Genomic DNA, 22,673 nt, shown 5'->3' with positions numbered 1-22,673 from the left:
AGATCTAGATAAATGAAATGTGATACATAATTTAGTTTTTACAATTCAGGTTTTTATAAAAACTTAAATCAAATCTGCCCACGGGCTGGCCTTTTATCAGTCTATAGTTTCGCATGCATGCAAATTCAATAACTCATAAACTCAATGACTTAAACAAATAAAATTGGGTATGTTATCTTGCGATTACAACTGCAATTTTACGACAAATTTGGTGTTAATCGGCCGGCAATAAGGTGTCCAAAATACATTTTCTCACGGTAGATTCAGTAAAAATACAATATCCATGCCAATGATCTATATTTTGTAATTATTGCCATGCAATAACATTTATGGGCTTACTGACGGTCTCCAAATTTATATGAGGAAAAGGACCTTTATTACAGAGTTTGCGGAAAAGCTTCAGAGAGACCTCAATGGTTATTTTTAATTATTTTTGTTTAAATTTGTTAATTTTTTGCGAGGTAATGAATTTGATAAATTTATCTATATTTGATAAAATTCTACGACATCCAGTAATGAGATATAGAGTCGTCGTTTGCATAATTGCGTCATAGTTTTTTAAAAAACATAAACCAAATGCTCTCAGATTATCCATCCATAATAAAAAAAAATTACTATTCTTCCCACGAATATCAAAATAGCTTACAATACTAATTAATCACGATTATATGCCACGCACACAACAAAAAAAAATAGCTTTCAATGAAAGGAAGCGGTGTTTTCTTACAGCCACGGTGTTTTTTAATAATGGTGATTGAAAGTGCTTCGAACACCTTTAAAACTAATAAATAATGTTTGATGTAAAATTACCGCCGGTGAAAAAAAAGTAAAAAACAAAAGAAATTTGCCTCATAATAACGTTGCCCTACTTCCCATTCAAACATAAATTTGTCTCGCGTGAGAAGATTTATGCGTTGCCATCGTAATTTAAGAAGAATGAATGTGAGATTCTTTCACTTATTTTTGTCAGTTCTGAATAAAAAAAAAATTATCTTTATGAGTAAAAGGAAACTTTTTAGTTCCCAGGAAACGTTCTGCATTAATACATCCAGTTAAAATATAGCCGTTCGAAGTAAATTTTAGCATCCTATATATTTGTCTTTAATTACATCTAACAGACGATTATTATGATTCAAAGGAAAAATTCATTTCAGATATAATATCTTAAAAGCAGACGATATTACTATTATGAGAAATAATTTAATTCTATTCAAATTCATTTTTATTTAATTACTAGAATATTTCTGTTTTTCTTCCTTCAAATGAAAAATTCATATTGGATTCATTTTTCGTTCAAGAAATTTCAATGAAAACTCGAATTCAATCGAAAGTAAGTTTACCAGTTATAGAAATATTGAAAGTTAGAAAATTTAAGCTAAAAAAGTTAAAGCAGTTATCAAACTTAATATTGAACTTAAAAAAAAAGAAATTAATGTGATGTGATATATTAATGCATTATTTGTGATTTAACTATTCATCGAGATAGAGTTATGAAAATAACTTTAAACTGATATTTTACGATACAATTTCAAATCTAGTATATACGTTTCAAAACTTTCATATTGTCTTGCATCGTGTTAGTTAATTTTATTTTATTTATAAGTCAGAATTAATAGATTTCATTTTCAATCCATTTTTTTATTTGAAAGTAGTTAAAAATTTATTTTTTAAGAGCATTTCATTTCCAATAAAATTCTTCTAATACTCAGAATCTTTAACAAAATGTTGTTAAAAAAATGAATTCTTCCATAAAAAATTTAATTAAAATAGTCTAGAAAAAGCTTTGATTTAGTAAAAATAAATTATGGTTTATGAAAAATTTGGAAAATTCAGGATTTGAAGGTATATATATTTTATGTAAATTTCTTACAAATTTGAGCCCTCTATGGAATAATAAAAAAATATTTTAAAAGATTATAACAAATAATTCAAGCAATTTCTTCAGACTATATTAAGTTGGTATTAAAATACTTTCAGTAATTTCATTCTATACTTTTATGTGAATTCAGTGTGAATCACATATTGTGTGAATCAACATCCTTCGGTGACTAGCTTTTTGCCGACCAAAGCAATAGCAGTAATTTTATTATACCAGTTAACTTGGAGAAACTACATTTAAACACAACAAAAGAAAATCATTTTGTAAATATATGCGCACAACATCGATAATTGTGACTGGTACGCTGAGCTTGCAAAATGATGCAATTATAAGACAAAATCGATCCTGTTAATGAGACTGGGGACTTCATCTAGTTGTTATTTTGTGATCTATAGAAATTGAAGGATAAGTGCTAGGGAAGGTATCTAGGAGATTTCATATGAAAAAGAAAACTTTAAGAATCTATATATTTTAGAATAAAATTTATAGAATTTACGAATATTATGTTTCAGAGTCTCTAAATGTTAAACTTTAAATATCACAACATTTATTCTCAATTCATATTCTGAGTACTACATCATTGCTGCCATCCAAGTAGTGTCAAAAATTGATTTTAATATCTTGATAGTTAAAAATATTAAGACCAAAAGATCGTTGTAATAAAAAATATATATGCAATTTTCTAATGATAAAAGGGCTTTGGAATTAATATCGAATTATCAACTAAAGCAAGATAATGCACTTCTTTTTATTTTATTGATTTATTTATTAAACCCTATTTTGATTGATTAAAACTTTTCTTAAAGATTGTGACTATTCTATAAAAGAAATGATTAGATTGGAAACTCAAAGTTAATCTATCAAATTAAATATATTTGGAACAAGTTTAGTAAAATAATTTTTTTTTTAAATGGAAGAAAAAATGTAAAAGGAGAATTTTATTGTTAATTTAAAATGTTTTCAAAATATTGCCTCTTATTTTCATTTAAAATATACGTTATTTTAATTTCCCTTTCACATCTTTTTTACTTTCTCGTAAAAAAAGTATGGAGAAAGTGTAATAATCGTCAAAGAATTCAAATTCGAGATTTTAGCGAAAACCCTCAATTTAGACCTCCCTGATTTCAAAAAACGCATTTTTGGGAAATGTCCGTCTGTCTGCCTGTGGCAAAGATAACTGAAAAATGCTTTGAGCTAGATGGTTAAAATTTGATATACAGGATTTACACCAAACATGTAGATTTCTATCAAATTGTGAGTAAAATCTGTTCAGAGAAAATCCATTTGTCAAACTGTTCGAAATTAGTTAACACGGTAATAACAAAACAGAAAGAGCTAAAATGATAAAATTAGGTACATTGATTTAACATCTTTAGTGTCGATACTCATTCAATTTTAAGTCAAACTTAACAACAGGTTGACTGTCTTTCAGTCTGTATTTCGCGAAATATGTAAAAGTAATAATTCAAGCACGAAACGATTTAAATATACGAAATTTGGTATGAAATTTTTGTAACTACCAGTGCAGTTTTGTCTCAATTTTTTTTCAATCGACTAAGGGAAGCATGTCTAAAATACAAATTTGTTTTTTGGTTATATTAACTCATAACAGGGCTTAATCGCCAAATAACTAGCCAAGATGACATAATTGATTCAGAAAAATGCTAAATTCACGCCAAAAATTAATATTTCGTAACTATTGTACGCCATTCGCATGTAAAGAGTTCTCTGGCCTGACAAGTTTATTAAAGAGTGCAAGAAAGTTTTGGGGGACAACTCTCGCTGGTTTCCTAGGAAGTCTAAAATTTCAGCTTTTTTATTATTCATTCAAAGAAGTTCAAAGAAGTTATAACATGAACACAAGAAAGAACTAGAAGAAGCAACATTAGATCTTCCAACCCATTTAACAATAAAATAAAATTTTCTATTTCCAAACATGTCGGATTCCCTTTCTTAATAAGATAATATTTAGTATTAAAGAAATCGATTCTGATTCATTGAAAAAAAAGTCTTGTCACAAGGCGGTTCGAATTTCGAGTTTCACTTTTCAATGAAACCGAGAGTTTGAGAAGCCTCGATTTTATTCCTTACGCTTGACAAATCATGCGTCCTTTAAGTACACGGTCGCTGTCAATAATAGTGATGTTTTTACTATGTCTGCGTTTATTTGGTTGAGATAACTGTGAATAAAAATAGACGTAAAAAAATACGAGCAACACGAGGACGCGATGTTTCCTTTCCTCACGGAAGAGTACTTCAAATAAATGATTGGTATTTTTACTTTTATAGTGAATCGTTAACGAGCTGTTCAGAAGGATGGACACAATAATAGAGAATAAAAATCATTTACTTTCTTCGGTTTATGCAATTTTCGTTAAAATACGAGAAGTATTTTATTAGAATAGATTTTTTTATTTGTTTTTGGTTCATGATAAAAGGCATTAATCGTTTTAATAAGCTGATTGGAGTTAAAATTTTAGTAAAGGTAGAAAGAATGGTTTCCCCAAAAGTGTTATCTCAGAGAACGCCATGAATGACATTGGCGTACAAAATTTACGAAATATTAACCATTGGCATGAATTAAGCATTTTTTTACTTAATCTATCATATGAACCTTGGCGATTAATCTTTGGCATGCGATTAAAAATATCTGAAAACTGAATTTGTGTTTTAGATGCGTTTTTTCAAAAGCGATTAAAACAAAAATTTGGCACAAAACTACCCTTGTTGTCAAAAAAAAAAAAAAAAAATCGCATATCAGATTTGATGTATTTAAATCATAGCGTTTTTGAGTTATGGCATTTGCATGTTTCTGACAATACAGACTGATGATTAACCCCTGGTCGGACTTGTCTCAAACATTCACAGGTGTCTGTCTATACTATAGATGTTAAATCTGTGTACCGAATTTGATCCATCTAGCTCTCTTAGTTTTGTAGTAATCGTATTAGATAAAACAAGCATATGAATCAAGATTAATTAACTTAATCTTTTACATTTTTGTTTGCAAGATTACAATACTGTCCTCGAGAATGAAGGGAAATTTGAAATAAAGATGTCTCAATTTTTATAATGTTTATGCATCAATATACATTCGAAATTTGCCGATAAAGGCTGCAAGCATCACATTCAAAAGTAAATGCTCTCGAAAAAATGAAACATTTTATAGATTTTAAAGATTTTATTTCTTCTAGGAACTGTAATGAAATTAAGTAAATCTACAATTGAAATATTCCCTTTTCCAATCGATTTCTTAAATTATTTATATAAAATTTCCAAGAAAGTGTTATAAGCCTTGAGTAAAGAACTTTTTGAAATTTTTGTTTTGTACATTTTCGTTAAAAATTTTACTGTTGAAGTAACCACGTCTTAAACAACTCGTAATATTTTATTTAAATTTTTCAGTGTATTAGAGATGAATATGGTTTATATTTAATTCCATTTAAATTTTTTAGATATATTTTCATGTCTGTAATTGTTAGGCATTAAGTCATGTTATTTTAATTTTCATACGCTATGCTCATTCATTATATGAACCTTCCTAAGTGTACCTTTGATGTCATAGCATTACTAAATGCGTAAATGTCCGATTCAACCATTTTCTAACTTTTGGGATATTATGACTTCACTTATTTTATTCATCATGTAAACTTCACAGATAATGAACAGAATATTTTTTCTTTAGCTGTCAACAATGGAAGAAAATTACATGGTTTAATATTTGATGAAATAAAAGAAAACTGTTTTAATTTCAAGTAACAATATAATATATTGCAGAGAATTAAACAAAAACTATCTTTAAAAAGTTGCTAAAATTCAGAAATTTTTTTTCACGAGTATCAAACTGGTATCATTAAAGAGAGAATTCTTTTTAAACTTTAAGATTCTGTAAAAAATAAAATTTGTGCTGTAATATTTTCAGGAGTTATGTGTGGATGCAAATTATTGCTCAGTTTTCAATTAATTAAATTTTAAAAAAAAATTGTTCCGAGGTGCCCGTTTTTACCCTCCAGGGTATATATGTACTTTACAGTTCTAGGTCGAACGATCTGATCTGTGGATCCGCGTACGCACACATCCTTATTATTAGTAGAAATTAATTAAAAGAGTTTAGATTTAAAGGCCTTTTAAGAATTTTCCCATTTTTGGAATTTTTTTTTTATCCTTTCTTTCAGATTATCAGAAAAAATTTGAAAATTATTTCACATTTTTTAAGAAACTTTCCAAACATTGATATTTTCAAATATATCTTGCAAGCCCGGAAAGACAAAAACTGATTTATTTTCATGCGTATAACTTTTTATAAAGAAATAAGCTCTTCAGCTTTTGTACAAAACATATTTCAATTTTTCTATGGTGTTAAATTTGTTCCAAACTGCACATAATAGTTGAATTTATAATGACAATTTGGCTTTTTAGCTTTCATTTAATTTTGGTATAATCTTTTCATAACAAGTGAAACTAAAAATCTTTAGCAGTCAGCTTTAATACATTTATAATTAAAGTTGAAGTTTTATGCAATTCAATTCTCTAATCGGATACTTCCTACTCCGACATTCTCGCATTTGTTGGAACATGAGTTGGAGGAGTTATTTTTTCTAAAAATTCGAAACATTTGCCCTTTCACTATATGCTTTGTTTGTTGAACGTGCTCTTACTTAGTATGCTAACATTGTATTTTTTCTCTTCATGTTATTATACAATTGTTTGGAGTCCGAACGCTCTGTAATTCGACAAATGTTCGATCAGATATGTTTCTGATTAGAGATAACCTACAGCAGTTTTAAATAAAACTGTAGCCGAATGGATTTAACATAGTATTAGAAACCTTTATGAATCACTGACTTTTTTTTCCAAATGAAAATGAAAAACCCGTCTTCTTGTTGTTTTGTCTAATTGTATTTATGCATACTAAAAACACGTAATTGCAACTATGTTCTCAATTTTATTCTTAAAATTCTTTCGCATTGTATATGAGAACTATAATTTGTATAAATAATATTTGACCAAATATCTCTAATATTTAAAAAAATAATAATTTTTTTAGTTAAAGTTTGATTTGTTTTTAGTCATCCATGATTTTTTCTCTTGTTTTTATTCGATTTTTCTGATGTGATGTACAGTATTAATAGAACCATCTAGCACAATCACTGAGGGTTTTTTAATGATTTCGGAATTTATTTTTCCATCTCAATCTAGAACGATGGCCATCATTTTTCTTAACTTTCGGATTATATATCATTAGATATGCAAATACTTTTAGCACAAAACTTTTATTTTAGCCTATTAATTAATTTATTATTTTAGCCTATTAATTAATTTATTATTTTAGTCTATTAATTATTATTTTTTATTTTGGAATTTTTACTATTAAGTAAAAAGGGTTATTTGTAAAGCCCCTTTTAATTCTGGTTGTATATCTTTAAAATATTAATAAATAGGAAAATTATTTGTGTAATTTAGAAAGATATGTGATAAAAGAAAACAATGCATCGTTGCCTCAAATCGTCCCATTTTGCACTCAAAGCTTGTAAACTTTAAATAAAGTTATTTGCAACTGTAAAAAATCGCACAAAAATAAAACAAGGAAAAGTCTTTTTAAAATTAAACGAAATTTATTTACAATTTGGTCGTACAACGGCCTTACAACATGTACAACATTTAGTTGTAAAACACAAAAAACAGTAGATTATATATGTATATGAAACACATTTTTATGCTAAAAGCGGGAGATAAACATATTTATTAATTAATTTCTAAATAAAATAGAATCTATATTGAAACTCACTGACATTTACTATATATTCTACATAATCAGAATATTCATTAATAAGATTTATCAATGAATATTCTTTAATAGATTTGAAAAGGAAAAATATATAATGTGATTCTGGAAACATTTAGACTGAATTGTTTCTAGTTTAATCAAAAATCATTTTACTATTTTTGGAATAAAAAAAAACATTGATTAGTTTTTTTCTTTTTAATTTATAAACTAAAATAGAAAGTATTTCTTGATTGTTAGAGTTTTCTTTTTCACATCAACTCCATTATCTCCAACTAATAGCATAACTAAGAATTCTCTGAAAAAACACCCTGGCAATATGGAATTAATTTTCGATATCCTTTCGCACCAGGCGCTAAGGAAATTCGGATCTCTTTTAATTCACCACAACTCACTTTGGATTATTATTTTACTTAAGAACACTTTTCTCAGTTCCCCTTGGCACAGATGTAAAGCAGCGCTAAATTCTACAACTGCTGTCTTTGAAAAACTAAAGTATTTCAAAGTGGGTTTCTTACAAAACACGGCTGAAATAAATAAGTCAGCTTAATACATATATATTTGACTAAATTTTTATATACATATACGCTGTGCTGAATGATCTGTTTATTGCACTGCTCTCCAAGATCCTCCTTTTGTCTCTCCACCTTCAGGTGAACTGTAGCCATTGGCACTTCCAACAATTGTATCACTGCTGCTGATGCTATCGATGGATCGTCCTGCAGCAACTAGGGGCTGCTTTTCATTTGTTTCATTCTTTTCTTGCTCTGTACCTGCATCTTTTTGAGGAGTATATGCTGTATAAGAACGTTTCTCTTGCGTGTCTTCGGCTTGATAGTTATCGGCTGGTTGAACTTTGTATGCAGCTTGATTTCCTCCTTGACTGTCATATGCTCTTACATAAACAGTTCCTGCTGCTCCTTGTAGGTGGTTATTGTCTTCAGCTCCTGACTGAATTTGATATGCAGCCTTCAAACCATAATTTTGCAATCCTGCTGCCAAATTCTGTTGGCCATACCCTTCTTCCTTCCCAAAGTCTGGAGCATGATTCACCTGATAGGATGCTTGATTATGGTAAACTTGAGAATGCCCCTGATTGCTATAAGCAGCTTGATTTTGCGGATAACCTCCTTCGTTTTGATATGAGCCTTCTTGATTGCCATAATTGCCGGTATTTCCATCATCTTGTTGTGGTGAATATTGTTGGTTGTTCTGCTGTGACGCGGATTGATAACTAGCATGACCCTGATATCCATATGACGATTGCTGTTGAGCATATCCTTCAGATCCCTCATTTTGCTGATAATTTTGGTTATAACCATATTCTTGATCGGCGTCTCCTTGATTACCCTGTTCTTGATGAGACTGATAACCGGTGTTGTAGTAATTTGCTGCAGCGTTTGGATAATTGAGGGCTGTAGCTGCTGCTCCATTATGCAATTGGTATAAAGTTAGAGCTGGATGAGCATATCCATTTTCTCCTTGCCCTCCATTGTTATATTGTTCTTGATTGTTACCAATGTTATAACCTTGCTTTCCTTGTTCTTCGTTTTCGCCTTGGTTCTCATATCCCCCTTGATTACCATATCCTCCAACAGCAGAATCGCCCTGATATCCACCTCCTCTTCCCCCTTGATCATTAAAAGTTGTGATAGATACACCTATATATCCCTGATTACCCTGACCTCCAGCGTTTCCACCAGTTTCTTTTGCTTCATCAGCATGATTATTATTATCATATGACCCTTCTCCTGCTCCAGCTTCATTTTCTGCTGCTGATTCGTGAGTTTCAACATCTTTAGTTTTGCCTGCATCAGCCCCTCTAGCATAAAGTCCTAAATTACCATAACCTTCTAACCCATGACCATCTTCAAGTTCATAATTGCTGTTCTGCTTCGTGTCTTCAGTATATGTACCATGGAAGCCGAAGTTGTTTCCTCCAAAGTTGTGGAAGCCTTGTAGAGTGTGATACCCGCCATGAATTCCACCTCCTAAGCTCTGAATTCCTGGAAAAGCTTGGTTTTGGCTATAAGCTCCAATAATATCATGGTAAGCAGAATGCTGTGACTGTAATTTGTCAGCATGTGCTGCCAAAAAGCTTGCTGCACTTGTAGCATGCGTATGTGTATTTGTTCCCTTTGCATGATAACCATTTCCCCCTTTGCCAGATGGTATGTATGGTGTACCTTTGTTTCCTCCTCCAAATCCTGTAGGAAAGGGTGATCCTTTATAACCACTTCCTATTCCTTGTGGAAATGGGCTCCCTTTGTGACCACCACTAATTCCTTCTGGGAATGGAGAGCCTTTGTAAGAACCTCCACTTGGTATGTAAGGAGTGCCTTTGTAGTTGTTAGGTTTATAGGGTTGTTCCTCGACGCTATAAAAAGAAAATGATATAAATTTAAATGACAGGTGTTAAATAAAACAGAAATGAACAGTAAATTTTGAAAAATTTTGTTTTCAGAAAAAAAAGCTATAATGGAATTTTATGATCATGCATATTAACGATTTCTTTCCATAAATTGTCGAAGATGCGAGAGAAAGAATTCAGCTTTCGTTAGCATTCATTTAGAGGTAAAAGACATATTTAGGAGTTTCGAAATACGGATTACATTTAACTTCGATCCGGAAAATCGCACACATTTTTATCAAAAAGAAACAATAGCATTTATGTATGAATGGATAAGAGAAATCAGCTATTACATTTGTTTAAAAATGATCCATCAGTGGTATGTGCGTTGGGAATACATGTGATGAGTTTTACAAAATGGAAGTCTGAATTTTAGAGGTAAACTATCGTAAGTCTAATTTTGCTAATTTTTAAATTTTCATTGTATTTGCATGATCGCATTTTCGCATGGGAAAATTATCGAACTTCTTGACTGAAGAAAAACTTATCTCAAAAAATAAAATATAACATGCTGTACATTGAGTTTTGATTTTTTTTTTTTTTTTTTTTTGGCCGTGCATTTAAAATGTCATAATGGTTACTTTCGATTGTTTACGTCTTCTGTACAGAACTCTGAAGGTTCATTCGTAAGTACACTTTATTGCTGGAAGAGAAAAAAAATTTGTGTTTGTAAATAGAAAAATCAATTTAATAGCCGACTTTGGTTTTTTTAATTAATTAATCTTCACTGAGTTACATGATGGAAGTAAAAATCGAATATTAAGATAAATTCAAGAGCATAACCGTTTTGATAATTTACATTTCTTGTCATAAAAATACTTTAAAATATGCACAATTTGTTTAAAAGAACATAACGGTAGTTACATAATTTAAGATTTCTAATCTAATAAATAATTCAAATAGCAAAACAATAAAGAAAGAAAAAGTTATAAATTCACTGTTTAAGAAAAACTTGTATTATCAGTTATTAATTCATATGAAACTTACATTTTCTTAAATATGAATTTTAAGAATTATCCGTCAGAATGATAAAAAATAAAGCCTGCTTTTGGCAAAATATAGTGTTTTATATAGATATAAATAATCTAATCTGAAAAAGATCGAAGTATTTATTTTTAATATATTTATGCAAAAAAATCATTTTTAAATAATATTTTCGAGAAAGAAGCTAATACATTTGGTTGAATAAGAAATGTTATATTATTTTAACATGAAATTTTACCATTTTTATCGTAAAATATCAGTGATTTCTTACAATTTCTTGTGAACATCTTGTTATTCTATTTCCTCCAAAATTAAGATACTATATTCACTGTTTGTTTTCAGGAGTTTTCGGATTTAGACGATGTTAACCATATTTCCGCTTTTTTTGGAGTACGTGTTTTACATAATATCTTTTCCCGGTTGATTTTATATGTGATTACTTTTACCATAAATATTTACTTCCGGTTTTGTTCACAAAATCTGAAGCAACGTTTTGATAACGATTAAATAAATAGTTTTTCATTAATAACAAAAATATGAAAATATTTTAATTCGAACAACATTGAGTATATCAATTAGTATATGAAAAAAAAGAACTAAAATTATACTTACTAGACTGGCACAGGTTTCTTCACATACTCAGGCACTTCTTTGTAGATGGGGACGATTTTGGGTATTTTCTGGGGCACTCCAACTGGTACAGGTTTGTAGACAGGCACAATGTAAGGTTTGGGTATGTGAACTGGCACAGCAACTGGGAATTTCTTAGCTACAGCATAAGGCTTTGGAACCCGAACTACGTAAGGCTTGGGTATCTTTATTTGGATTGGTTTAAGCGACAATTTCGGCAAAGGAATCGGGAAATGGAAAGGCACTCCTTTTAAAACTGGGAAAGGCTTCTGGAAATGTTTAATGACCGGAACTACATGAGGTACGCTGAATGGCTTTGCAATGGCCAAAGGTTTCAGGAACCCGACTGGTTTTGGCACTGGTACTGGTTTAGGGAAAGGATAAGGCTTGTAGATTGGCACGTGCTTCGGTATATGTTTAACGATAATCTTGCTTGGTATCTTATCATGCCAGCCGTAACCTCCTCCGTAGTTTGTACCACAAACTACATGGAAGAGGATCAGTACTATTGGTACTGACCGGAGCAGCATCATTCGGATATTTCTGAAATGGAGAAATAAAAGTGTGAATTACTTGCATTAAGTTAATAGATAATCTAAAATTTCTCAGATTATATTAGATTGAAATTAAATATTTAATATAATTTTACACCACTTTTGTAGGAATAAGAGTTTATGAAATCATAATGCATCATACATTTTGGGGGGTCACTAAATAGCTGCATCATTGGCAATGGATTGATTTATTTGAAATATATTTTGTAAATTCCTACTTACTTTTCAGAATGCAAATAATTGTACAAGATTTTACGTCACTAATACATATAAAAGATATGCATAGAGCATATTTTCTAATTAATGGGTTAGAAAAAATATTATAAAATGCCGCATTTATTTTTTTATTTGGAGTCATTCAGCAATCATTTTAAAGAGTTAGTTTTATATTTCTTCTATAATTAATTTAAAATGTAACGGTTTAGAGTGCTGGAGTTATCGGATAAAATAATGTACTTTGAATACGTAACTGACAAATTCGGAACGTAAAATATCATAGAACTGAAAATTTAAGTCCTTTAAAAAATCTATCATAAACAATCGAATAATCTGAAAACCGAAAATAAACTTCTTTGTTAACGTTTATTGATATATAATTGAAATTGAAAATAAAAAAAAAACAATTAATGTCAAGAAAATTACAAGAAAAATCTGCAAATTAACTGCATTCAAAGAATGCAGAATGACTTCCAAAAACAAATTAAACTTGTGAATTTGCGTTAAAATAACATTTTTAGCCCACTTGACAAATAATAACTGGGTTAATAACCTCAACGACAACCCAATGAGGACATACTAAAGATAATTACGCCCTTTAAGTGAGCTACATAAATAAAATTAATTCAAAGCAAATCTTAGGTTTTTATAATTGCATCAAATTCCTATGTTCCCATTATTTTCCCCTTTCTGTAAAAATCGTTTTGTTCATTTTCAATCTATATCAGTTTCCTGTATCAACTCTGGAATGACCTTGAATTTTCATTCTTTAGAGAAAGATATAATATGAATTTTTAATTAATTCTCAGATTCATTTTTTTTCCAATTATAATTTGAATTGAAGCAAAAGATTCCACATATAAGATGTTTGATAAAACTTTTGTGTTTCTTTATGATAATATGTTCGTTATTGAATTTATTTCCTATCTCCTTTAATTTAATTTTGGCTTTTATTTTAAAACGATTTTTTTTTAATTTGATGCAAGCATTCTTAAATTTTTTCTTAAAATAAAATAGTTAAGATGATTTTATTAATGTATAAAAGTGAGAGCGCAGAAGCGTTAGTTTCATGAGCGAAATCCTGAAACGCTTTTAATTTTTGAAAGTTTTCCTGGGAATATTAGATTTTGATTACTACTTTACGTTGAAGGATTTTCCTACACATTGATAGATTCCAAAGCAATTTTTTTCAAAATATGTGCCTAGGTATATTTTGTTTCTGTCTTTAAAAAATAGTAATTGTAGTAAGTAAGAAACTAAGCCGTGTGTGTGTTCTTTCACCATGGTTGCTCTAAATTGCTTCAAATTCTTTCAAGTAATATTCAGTAATTCTTTCAAATAATTGTTTTTAATGTTTTTTTTTATTAAATGCTTCATCTATGATTGTTTGATTACACTTGTTTAACGCAACCTTTTATTTCTACATTGAGAATCATGTTATCAAATCTAATATCTCTCACATAAATGTTACAATAAAATGTAAATGAAACAGCATGAATGGGCTAGAAACAAAGCCAAATAATCTTCGCATCGATTCATTTCGTTCCAAACCATTTTCTAATAAATCCACTCCTATTTCAGTGTATCATTACTTATTCATTCAGGGAGAAATAAAACCTTTGTATTCTTATCAATATGTATCAGCATTGCGTATAAAAAAATCATTTCGTGACAAAACAGCGATACAGGGAGGCCCATTATCTGCTCAATAAATCATGCTCGATTCATCTGAAAATCTGATCCTCCTCATGAACAAAACATTACACTGGGTTCTTTTGTGCGTTTACTGGAACCACTTCTGCTGTTTCGGAACTTCCCTTGCTAGTTCCCTCATTCCAAAATAATCTTGACCTTTATAGAGAAGAAAGGAGTGTGGACGGATTGCGCAAGCGGTGGCGTGTGTGTGTGTCTGGAGGACTCGGTAGCTTGTCCTCATTATAATTGAGGAAAATAATCAGAATCGAGTGGTCGCACATCCCAGAGGGGATTTTCTGACCCATTGGTCCTGTTTGATGAGATCGTTTGCTGTAATGTTTTATGGAATTAGATCGGTGGAAGGATGGCAGCAAATCGGTAGTTTTTAATCATAGGGTTGGAGAGTGTGGTCTAGATTGTCGAATGTATCCTTGGGCAATGAAAGGGTTAAAGGTCCTTATTCTCGGAACAGATGTGAATTCAGTTCCTTGAATTTTTTTTAACTTACCAATTCTTAAAATATGTTGCTTTTACAATTATTTACAAACTGATATGTAGTAAATTAAAAGCAAAATAATTTTTGTGTTGTCAGCTTTTGGAGAGAATTGATCTTTTTTCCTTTAGACTTAATAATATTTTAACTTCTTATTCACTAATTCTATAAAATTTTTAATTGCAATTCCAAGGCTGTTATATTTTTAATCAAGGGGGAAAAATAACACTATTCATTTCTGAAAATATTCTGGAAAAAAATTCGGTTTCCATAGTATTTGTCATCAACAATGACATTGAAACCGTTCTCAGTACTTTCCTCGCATTAGTCGAAATCTTTACTAAATATGAATTACAATAGATTGTTAATGGTCAGAAACCATTTTCGAATATATTTACAATCGACTATCTAAAAAAATCGAATGAAAAAAAAAAAAAGAAATTAAAGCAAAAATTTTCCTCAAGCAGTTTTACAAAAATACTTCATGTAGACTGCATACACGGTGCTCATCACATCCTTTAATCTAAGCTTTATTTCTTAGTTGAAACATGGTTTTTCCTTCTAAATATTTTACAAAATTGTTTAAAAATTGACGAGGAATTGAATTTATGTTTTAATTTATTATCTTTGATAAATTTTTAAATCTTAAAAAATATTTTAAAAGTTTTAATCATGATTTAGGTGTTTAAAAATACTGTTGTTTGCTATGTTAATATTATCATTACCAAACATTTAGTGAATTTCAGTATGTTTATTTATAATATAATAGTTAGTGTTCCACTCACAAAATATATCACGTAATTGAGAAATAATTGCAAATGAGAAAAATAATTTTTTAAATTGAACTTTTTTTCATAATAATGTAAGAATATACTCCAATTTTTTTGAATAAAAATTTAATATCTTTCAAATGATATAAAAGAAATAAATTAAACTTCCAAAAAATGAAATTAAAGGTCATACACTAGTGCAAGCGTGGTATTAAATCAGATAGAAATAGCGGCGCCAATTCATAGCTCTAGCCGAATCATTAGCTTCATTATTTGAGAATAGTCTACACGTGATGGTTGAATAGCTTTCTAACAAGCAATTGTCATTTTACAACTCAGAGGTAATAAAAATAGCATATTGTGTTTTACTGTTATCAGTATCAAGATTTTCACATTAAGTATTTTATGTACAATTCAGTTGTATAAAGAATATTTATGCTTCAATATTTGTCATAATTAACTAGAAAGTCCTATTTTATAAATTAGAAATCGTCATATCACTTAAAATATTTTATTAAACTTTACTCCAAAACTATTAAATTAAATTTATCTTATATATTGTTGATTTTTCAGTAGGATAAATTTCAAAGAGTGTCAGGAATTAGAGTAGTCTTTTCCCGAAGTTGAACTAAACTTATTTTATAGTAAACTTTATATTTTTAGATAATGGTCAGATGACGAAGGTCATTCTCTATACCAGTTTTCACTCTCAAACTAGAAGCAAGATATTGGAAAATATTATAATGAATTTAACACACACTACATGTTTATGAAATGCGGATAGTAACAGTAGATTTCTAGACTTGAGGCTGAGACTATTGACTTGAAATTCTAAATTCTGTTTTTTTTTAGGGAAAAAAGAGTGTTCAGCAGTATTTTTTATCACCTGAATTTGAATAAAATTTAAAATTATATTTAGGTGAGAGATCGAGACCAGATTTTTAATGTTTAAAAATTGAAAAAAAAAGATTTATTTTTAATAAATGTTGTTTAATACTTTATAATAAATTTATATTAAGTAATCGGTTTTTTTATTAATTAAAACCTAAAAAACATACTCAGTAGATGAGGTAAAATTTTGATTCTCTTCTCTTCTTTCTTTAAATATTTTAATTATTTGAAGTAATCTTCGACAACACACTCGATATATTTAAATGAACACAAAATGAAAGAAAAATTATTTTGTTCTTGAATCAAATTCGATTTACCTCACTTGTTGCATGATATGTAATTTCAGACATTTAAATATTTTCCATTTCGTCTTAAGTAAAAAGTCAGATACATTAAAGCCATCGTAAAAGGCATAAAAATTTGTTTTCGAGTATAACATCGCATACTTTTTGAAGCATCAACTCTATTTTCGTTGTATTTTACTAGAATTACATAATAACCCATCAAAATAAATAAAGCTGCAAATATGCGTATTTTATTCCTACTCTGCATTTTCATTCTGTGATATTAAAATATTCTTCTCTAAAAGAGTAAATATGAAAAAGAAGGTTTCCCTTTTTTTTTTTTTTTTTTTTTTTTTTAAGAGATTTTGGAAATCTTTTTTTACTTTGCCTTACACCAATATTTCTTATTTAACTCAATAAAATTTCATTGAATTCATAAATTATAAATCTTAATTTCATATTTTAAATTAAGAAATGTTGTTAGAATTCATTTTATAAAAATATTATTTTTTCCATGATTAACCACTAGATAGCCATTATTTTTAGTCTTATCCTGCATTAAAAAAAAAACGAGTGGATTAAAATCTTCTCTTATGAATTATAATCGAGAATCTTAATTTGATAAAAATCGAGCTGTTTTAAATGATTAATTAGTAATTTTATTCTGCTAAATCATGATTCGATCAGTACTTGAAAAAAATTGTATTATCTGTTTCATAATCTAATCAGTTATCAAGCATCTCATATACATAATCTAGCAAGAGTTGTTCGTGAAAAATTTGCATGCCCTCCAGTTCCTCATCGCCATTTCCTTCATATTTCACTGACAGTGAACTCTCACACCTCCTGCCGGCTGTTTTCTTGCTTGAATTCCTGTCCAGCATCTCGCAGTTCATTCATCCTGTCCTTGAATGATACAACATCCTTAAACTTGTCGTGTCCTCCTTTCTCTATAAACAAACTTGAAGGTACTACCCAATTTCTAGCTGCTCCGCGGCCTCGTTTGTGTACCTTCAAGTTAAATATGAATATCTAGGTAAGATAAATAACACTCGGTTTAGTTAAATTGCAGGTGTTTGCTATTCAAATGAGGATACTAAGCGATGCTTTCTTCGGTTATTACTTATTATGTGATAACACAAAATTTAAATATGGCGAGAAAATTTCTTTTACTGCGTTTGTAACAGCCATATCAAATGTTAAAATTCAGTTGATATGAAATATATGAAAATGAGGTATTTTTGGACCGAATCCTGTGATTAGTTTCTTATATAATTTCGATAGAATGGTTTATTTAAAATATTTTGTAAAAGTTTTTAAAAAATTATATTTTTTTTATTATAGCAAAACTTTAATTTTCTATTTTTCTCAAAAAACAGTTAACTAATAAAAAAATTAATTCACATATGATACAAAATTTTTATAACATTTAAATTTTAATTTGAAACCTTATGGGGATTCAGGAAAATTAATTACAGTCAAGAATTGACATAGCAAAAAAAGTTTTTAAAAGTGAATTTAAGCCATTCGCTTGATAGCAATCTTTTAAAATCATTATTTTGACTGAAGTTCTCTAGAGATTCAGTTTTAAAAACCAGAATAAAAGAAAATATATATTTTTGTCTACTGATCTTTCTGCAACAATCTTGGAGAATTACAAAAGCATTATCAGGTATTTGAAGTATATTATTTAATTTTAAATGAGTTCTGATCGATAATTTAGGTGTTTTCTTTTAAATTTTTTTTTATAACGAGACGTGTATTATTTTTTAAATTTATTGTAGCTTTTCATTTAGTTCACAGATGCTGTTTGAATTCAATTTGATTTTTGAATTAAATAAAAAAACAGGGTTCTGGCTAACAAAGGATTGGGAATTTTCTGAAAAAATTATTTCACGTTTCTTTATTTATTGAATTTTGAAACAAATTTTTTGCATTGTAAAAAGAAATGTATCAATGCTTGTGAAAGAATATAAGCACAATAGTTCAAACTGATTTTGTTTTCAAAAATATTCGTCTTTAAAGAACATTTTTTTATTTGTAAATATTAAGTCTCGTTTCGAAGCTTAGCGAAAGCTAAATTGGTTGAAACTGCTTTTGAACTGAGTTGAAGCGATGAGAAAATCATCCAGATAACCACACTATTTTCCAGATTTCCATGCCACTTTAGATTTGACGATGGATTTAATATGAATTTAATTCCGCAAAACGATGCATCTGTAATCGATTTATCGTTATACTATAACCTTCCAGCTCTTAGAATTTAATTTTAAGTCACTATGGCCATTGAAATTGGAAATTGCTGATTAGAGCTAATTTTTTAGATAAATATTTCAATGCTTATTAATAACAGTAATAAGGCATCAATTACTTTTTCTAAAGAAAAAAAGAGTACTAAACAAATTCAAGAATAAATTTAAAACAATCGATCGAATTTCTTACGTTTGCCTTAAAAGGATTCCATATATATATATATATTTGTCGTCCGCATTTAACATGTAAATACTATCAAGAATTCATATAATTCCTCGCAGTTATGTCAAGTGAAAATGTGTAAATTAGTTGTTATAGTAAAGGTATTAAAATATAGTGGTGTGAATAAAATAAAATTGTTTTTTAAGAAAGAAATTAAGCAAAACATTTTTGTCAAAAATGTTTTTTTAATAATTTTGTTTTATTATTTCCAAGTGCCAAAATTTAACCCCGATTTAAATAAACTTTCTTTCTAAGCTGGTATCTGAAAAGAATCAAATGAATTATAAACGTGCAACGTTTTAACGACTAGATTACGTTATCTCTGCAACGTAATCTAGTCGTTAATCGTATTTTACCATTTCACCAAATCCGAACAAGTTTTCATAATATATAAAAATTTCCGAACTTTGCAGCTAAATTTAAATTAAATAAATGAACAGTATAATATTTTAGGGGACAATAATTTGTATTTTATGAAATTTTTTATTAAAAAGCAGCAATTTGAGATGTAAATATTCCTGAATGTAAATGGTTTGCTTTACAAAATTATTTGCAAATCAAGCATTAAATAAAAATATAACTGATTTCTAATCTTTTGTTGATCTATAATAACAATTTTAGCATTCTTCCCACTTACAAAGATTTTGTCAACAGAAAAGTTCTTTTTGCTTTTATTTATCCAATTATTGTGGAACATGCGTTATAAGTGTAATGTCATTCAATTTTTTTATTAATCCGAATTTGTGTGATTTACATGTAATAGAAATGATGATACAGGTTTAAAAATATCAAATGTGATTTTTATAGAAAGAATATATTTTAGTGTATGTGTATATTGTATTTCTCGAATATGTTTCTGGTTACGTTGTTGCGTTAAAAAAAAATATGGTTATTTCAGCCTTTTTCTCAATCAAAAGCATGTGTCATCTTTAGTAGAGGAAAAATTAATGTTTCATTCTTTAGTGAAATAACTGTAGGTAACTGCTAAATTGACCTGGCTTTTTGGAAACATCAACATAAATAAAGGATTAGCTAAGATATATAGGGATTATATTAATTTTATATAATTTGAAAAATACATGTCAAATTTTAATCTTTACTGATATTTGTAGAAAAAAAGAATAATTAATTTATGAATTCAAATTTATAAACCAATAGCACAATAATGAGACGATATTAATTTATAATTTCCATCAATTAAGAAACCAAATTTTGTAAAACGTTTTACAATGAAACTCAATCTCGATTTACATAAGAAATTTTTCTTTTGTGTAATATTTTACATAAGAACAGTAAAAAAACATTTATCTAGCACTTTTATGCAATATCTAATTAATACGCGAATGTTCACAAGACACGGTTTATGTCATGGTTTGTAAAAGCTCTATTTCAGACTTATTAATTTATTTATCTGCTATAACAAAGTATTTTTACAAGATTTTTCTTTGTACCATAAAAATATTTTTGAAAAAATGAAATGCTTAAAGTACATTTTTTTTTTTTTGACTTAAATGCTTAAAGTACATTAACTTGTACTTAATGCTTAAAGTACATTTTAATGAGACACTTTAATTAACACCCTTCTAAATTTATATTGCATTTTGTATAATAGTTTCTTTTTTTTTCTTCCTAATCCTTTAAAGAACAATTATGCTAAAATTCTCCTAATTTTTTGAAACATTTATACAAAACTTATTTCCTTTATTATTAGAAAAAAATTCTAAAATTTTAATTAAAAAAACATCACAAATAAAGAAAATAACATTCATTTGTGTTTTAAAAATGCAATCCAAGTAAAGACAAATAAGTATATAAAAAACAAGCATGAAATGCAGTGCTAATTAGTTATTAATGCAAATAATTATGTATAAAATTTCCGTTTGAAAATAATACCCAAATTCAAAAATAAATCTTGATACGTCATTGGTATCTACTAAAAATAACTAAATCAAAAAATTATTATTTTTTTTTTGCATTAAAATTTCCTCTCTATGGTAGGAAATATTAACAATATTAATATATCGTCAATATATAATATTTGACGCCTATATATTACTATGCATAATTTCTTTCTGTTTTTGGAACAAGAACACTTTTTTGTCTTTTTATCAGGCTATTTTTTAGCTGTATATCAATACATAAGTTATTGATTTGTACTTGCAATATATTTCACCCTTAAATAGTAAATTATTATATTTACTTCCTTGTTCCCTAAAAATTTTTATTTTTCATAGGACAAATTATATTCTCAAACACTATAATTAATTTTTATTGTAAGGGCGATGCATTTCTGGGATCAATTTAGGTTGAGCGCATATTAATTTCTTATAAAACAAGATTCAAACAAAAAATATTTTAACTTCTAAAATTATAGTTTTTACAGAATATCAGAAGCTGAAAAAAGAGCAAATACAGGGTAAGAATCTTTGATTCGTTTTTTATTTCTTCAGCTTATTTTCTCTTGAATCATTTAAAACTATTAAATTAAGAAAAAGCATTTTACTGAAAAAGAAGAACGTTTTAAATAAAATAGTACTAAATTACTTGAAAATCTCACATTTCTTCACAAAATTTTACTTTTTTCTATCTAAAGATTCGAAATAAATGAAAAATTAATTATATACCACCACCATCGAATCCGAAAGAAATTAAAATCGGCTTTTGTTATAAATGAGTTTCGAGTACGGAAAACAAAAGTCTTGCCTACCTGTGAGTAGGGTTGATGATCGTTGCGTGTAAGTTTGGGAGATAAACTGAATGACCTTGCTCTTCAGAAGTCGAAGGTAGTATTAAAGTCGTGGGTCGGGTGTGAGAGCATGTCTTAAATACGAGGTGAATGAAAACGATTGCCGGTTGGACCGTTCGCGCCGTTCTGGCCTCGTTCTAACCAGGTCAACGGAACACAGAAACGATCCCTGAGACTGACGTCAAGCGCGATTCTTCCCCCTTGGGTCTCTCAGGAAGGTTAGAAAGTAGATCTTGCCGTAGAAAGTTTTATTGCAGCTCGCGCAGTTAGAAATCTGTAGGTGGTGGTGATACAGAAGGAATTCTGGAAAAGTGTAGAGTAAATTCTAAATATGCAGACAAAAATTTAATTTCTTTATATTAAATTTTAATATTTTTTAAAAAGAATAAAATTTAAAGAACAATTTGCAGATCTGTCTAGTACCGGAAAACGCTCTTGAAATATACTTTCTAACTTCCAGCAATTTAGCCACACAAGTGCTTTATATGGTCACCAAACATACTGATGGCGTTTGAAATATTAAATATTAGTTTGTTTCCAAACTTTACATAATTTTTGTTTTTGTTTAAAGGAAGTGAATGAGACATAGCTAGTGGAAAAGGTATTATTGAAATATTTTTTTTAAATAATAATGGTTTTACCATACCTTTCGGCAATATGTATTGCAGAAAGTAGAATTTATCTATCGGTGAATAAAAGAGGTTGAAATTGATCTTTTTCCTGGGGAAGATTATGATTAATATTAGAAATATTTGGTTAGAAAAAAGTTGAGTATTTATAATACTGAGCATCAATATTATATATGAGGCATTTTCTGTTTGTAGTTTTGTGTGTAAGATGATATTATATTTGGAAATCAAT

General features: G+C 28.6%; 1 protein-coding gene across 1 annotated transcript; it reads right to left on the bottom strand.

The window, feature by feature from the left end:
• Window positions 1-7,529: 7,529 nt before the first annotated feature.
• LOC129971773 (uncharacterized) lies at window positions 7,530-21,930 on the bottom strand. Its single transcript, XM_056085753.1, has 3 exons — window positions 21,774-21,930; window positions 11,671-12,231; window positions 7,530-10,041 (listed from the first exon to the last, which is right to left on the bottom strand). Exons 2-3 carry the CDS (start codon window positions 12,219-12,221, stop codon window positions 8,271-8,273), a joined length of 2,322 nt encoding a protein of 773 aa, XP_055941728.1. The 5' UTR covers window positions 12,222-12,231; window positions 21,774-21,930; the 3' UTR covers window positions 7,530-8,270.
• Between the last annotated feature and the right edge of the window lie 743 nt (window positions 21,931-22,673).

The sequence above is a fragment of the Argiope bruennichi genome, chromosome 1 (genome assembly GCF_947563725.1).
Source record: "Argiope bruennichi chromosome 1, qqArgBrue1.1, whole genome shotgun sequence".
Taxonomy (NCBI): Eukaryota; Metazoa; Arthropoda; class Arachnida; order Araneae; family Araneidae; genus Argiope; species Argiope bruennichi.
Note: the sequence above shows the minus strand (reverse complement) of the source record. Positions and strands in the feature narration are given on the sequence as shown.

Excerpts from the sequence above, each read along its gene's own strand:
- LOC129971773 (XM_056085753.1), bottom strand. The coding sequence starts at position 12,221 with ATGATGCTGCTCCGGTCAGTACCAATAGTACTGATCCTCTTCCATGTA. Across the intron at positions 10,042-11,670 it reads AAGAAACCTGTGCCAGTCTA|CGTCGAGGAACAACCCTATA; the intron begins GTAAGTATAATT and ends TTCTTTTTATAG.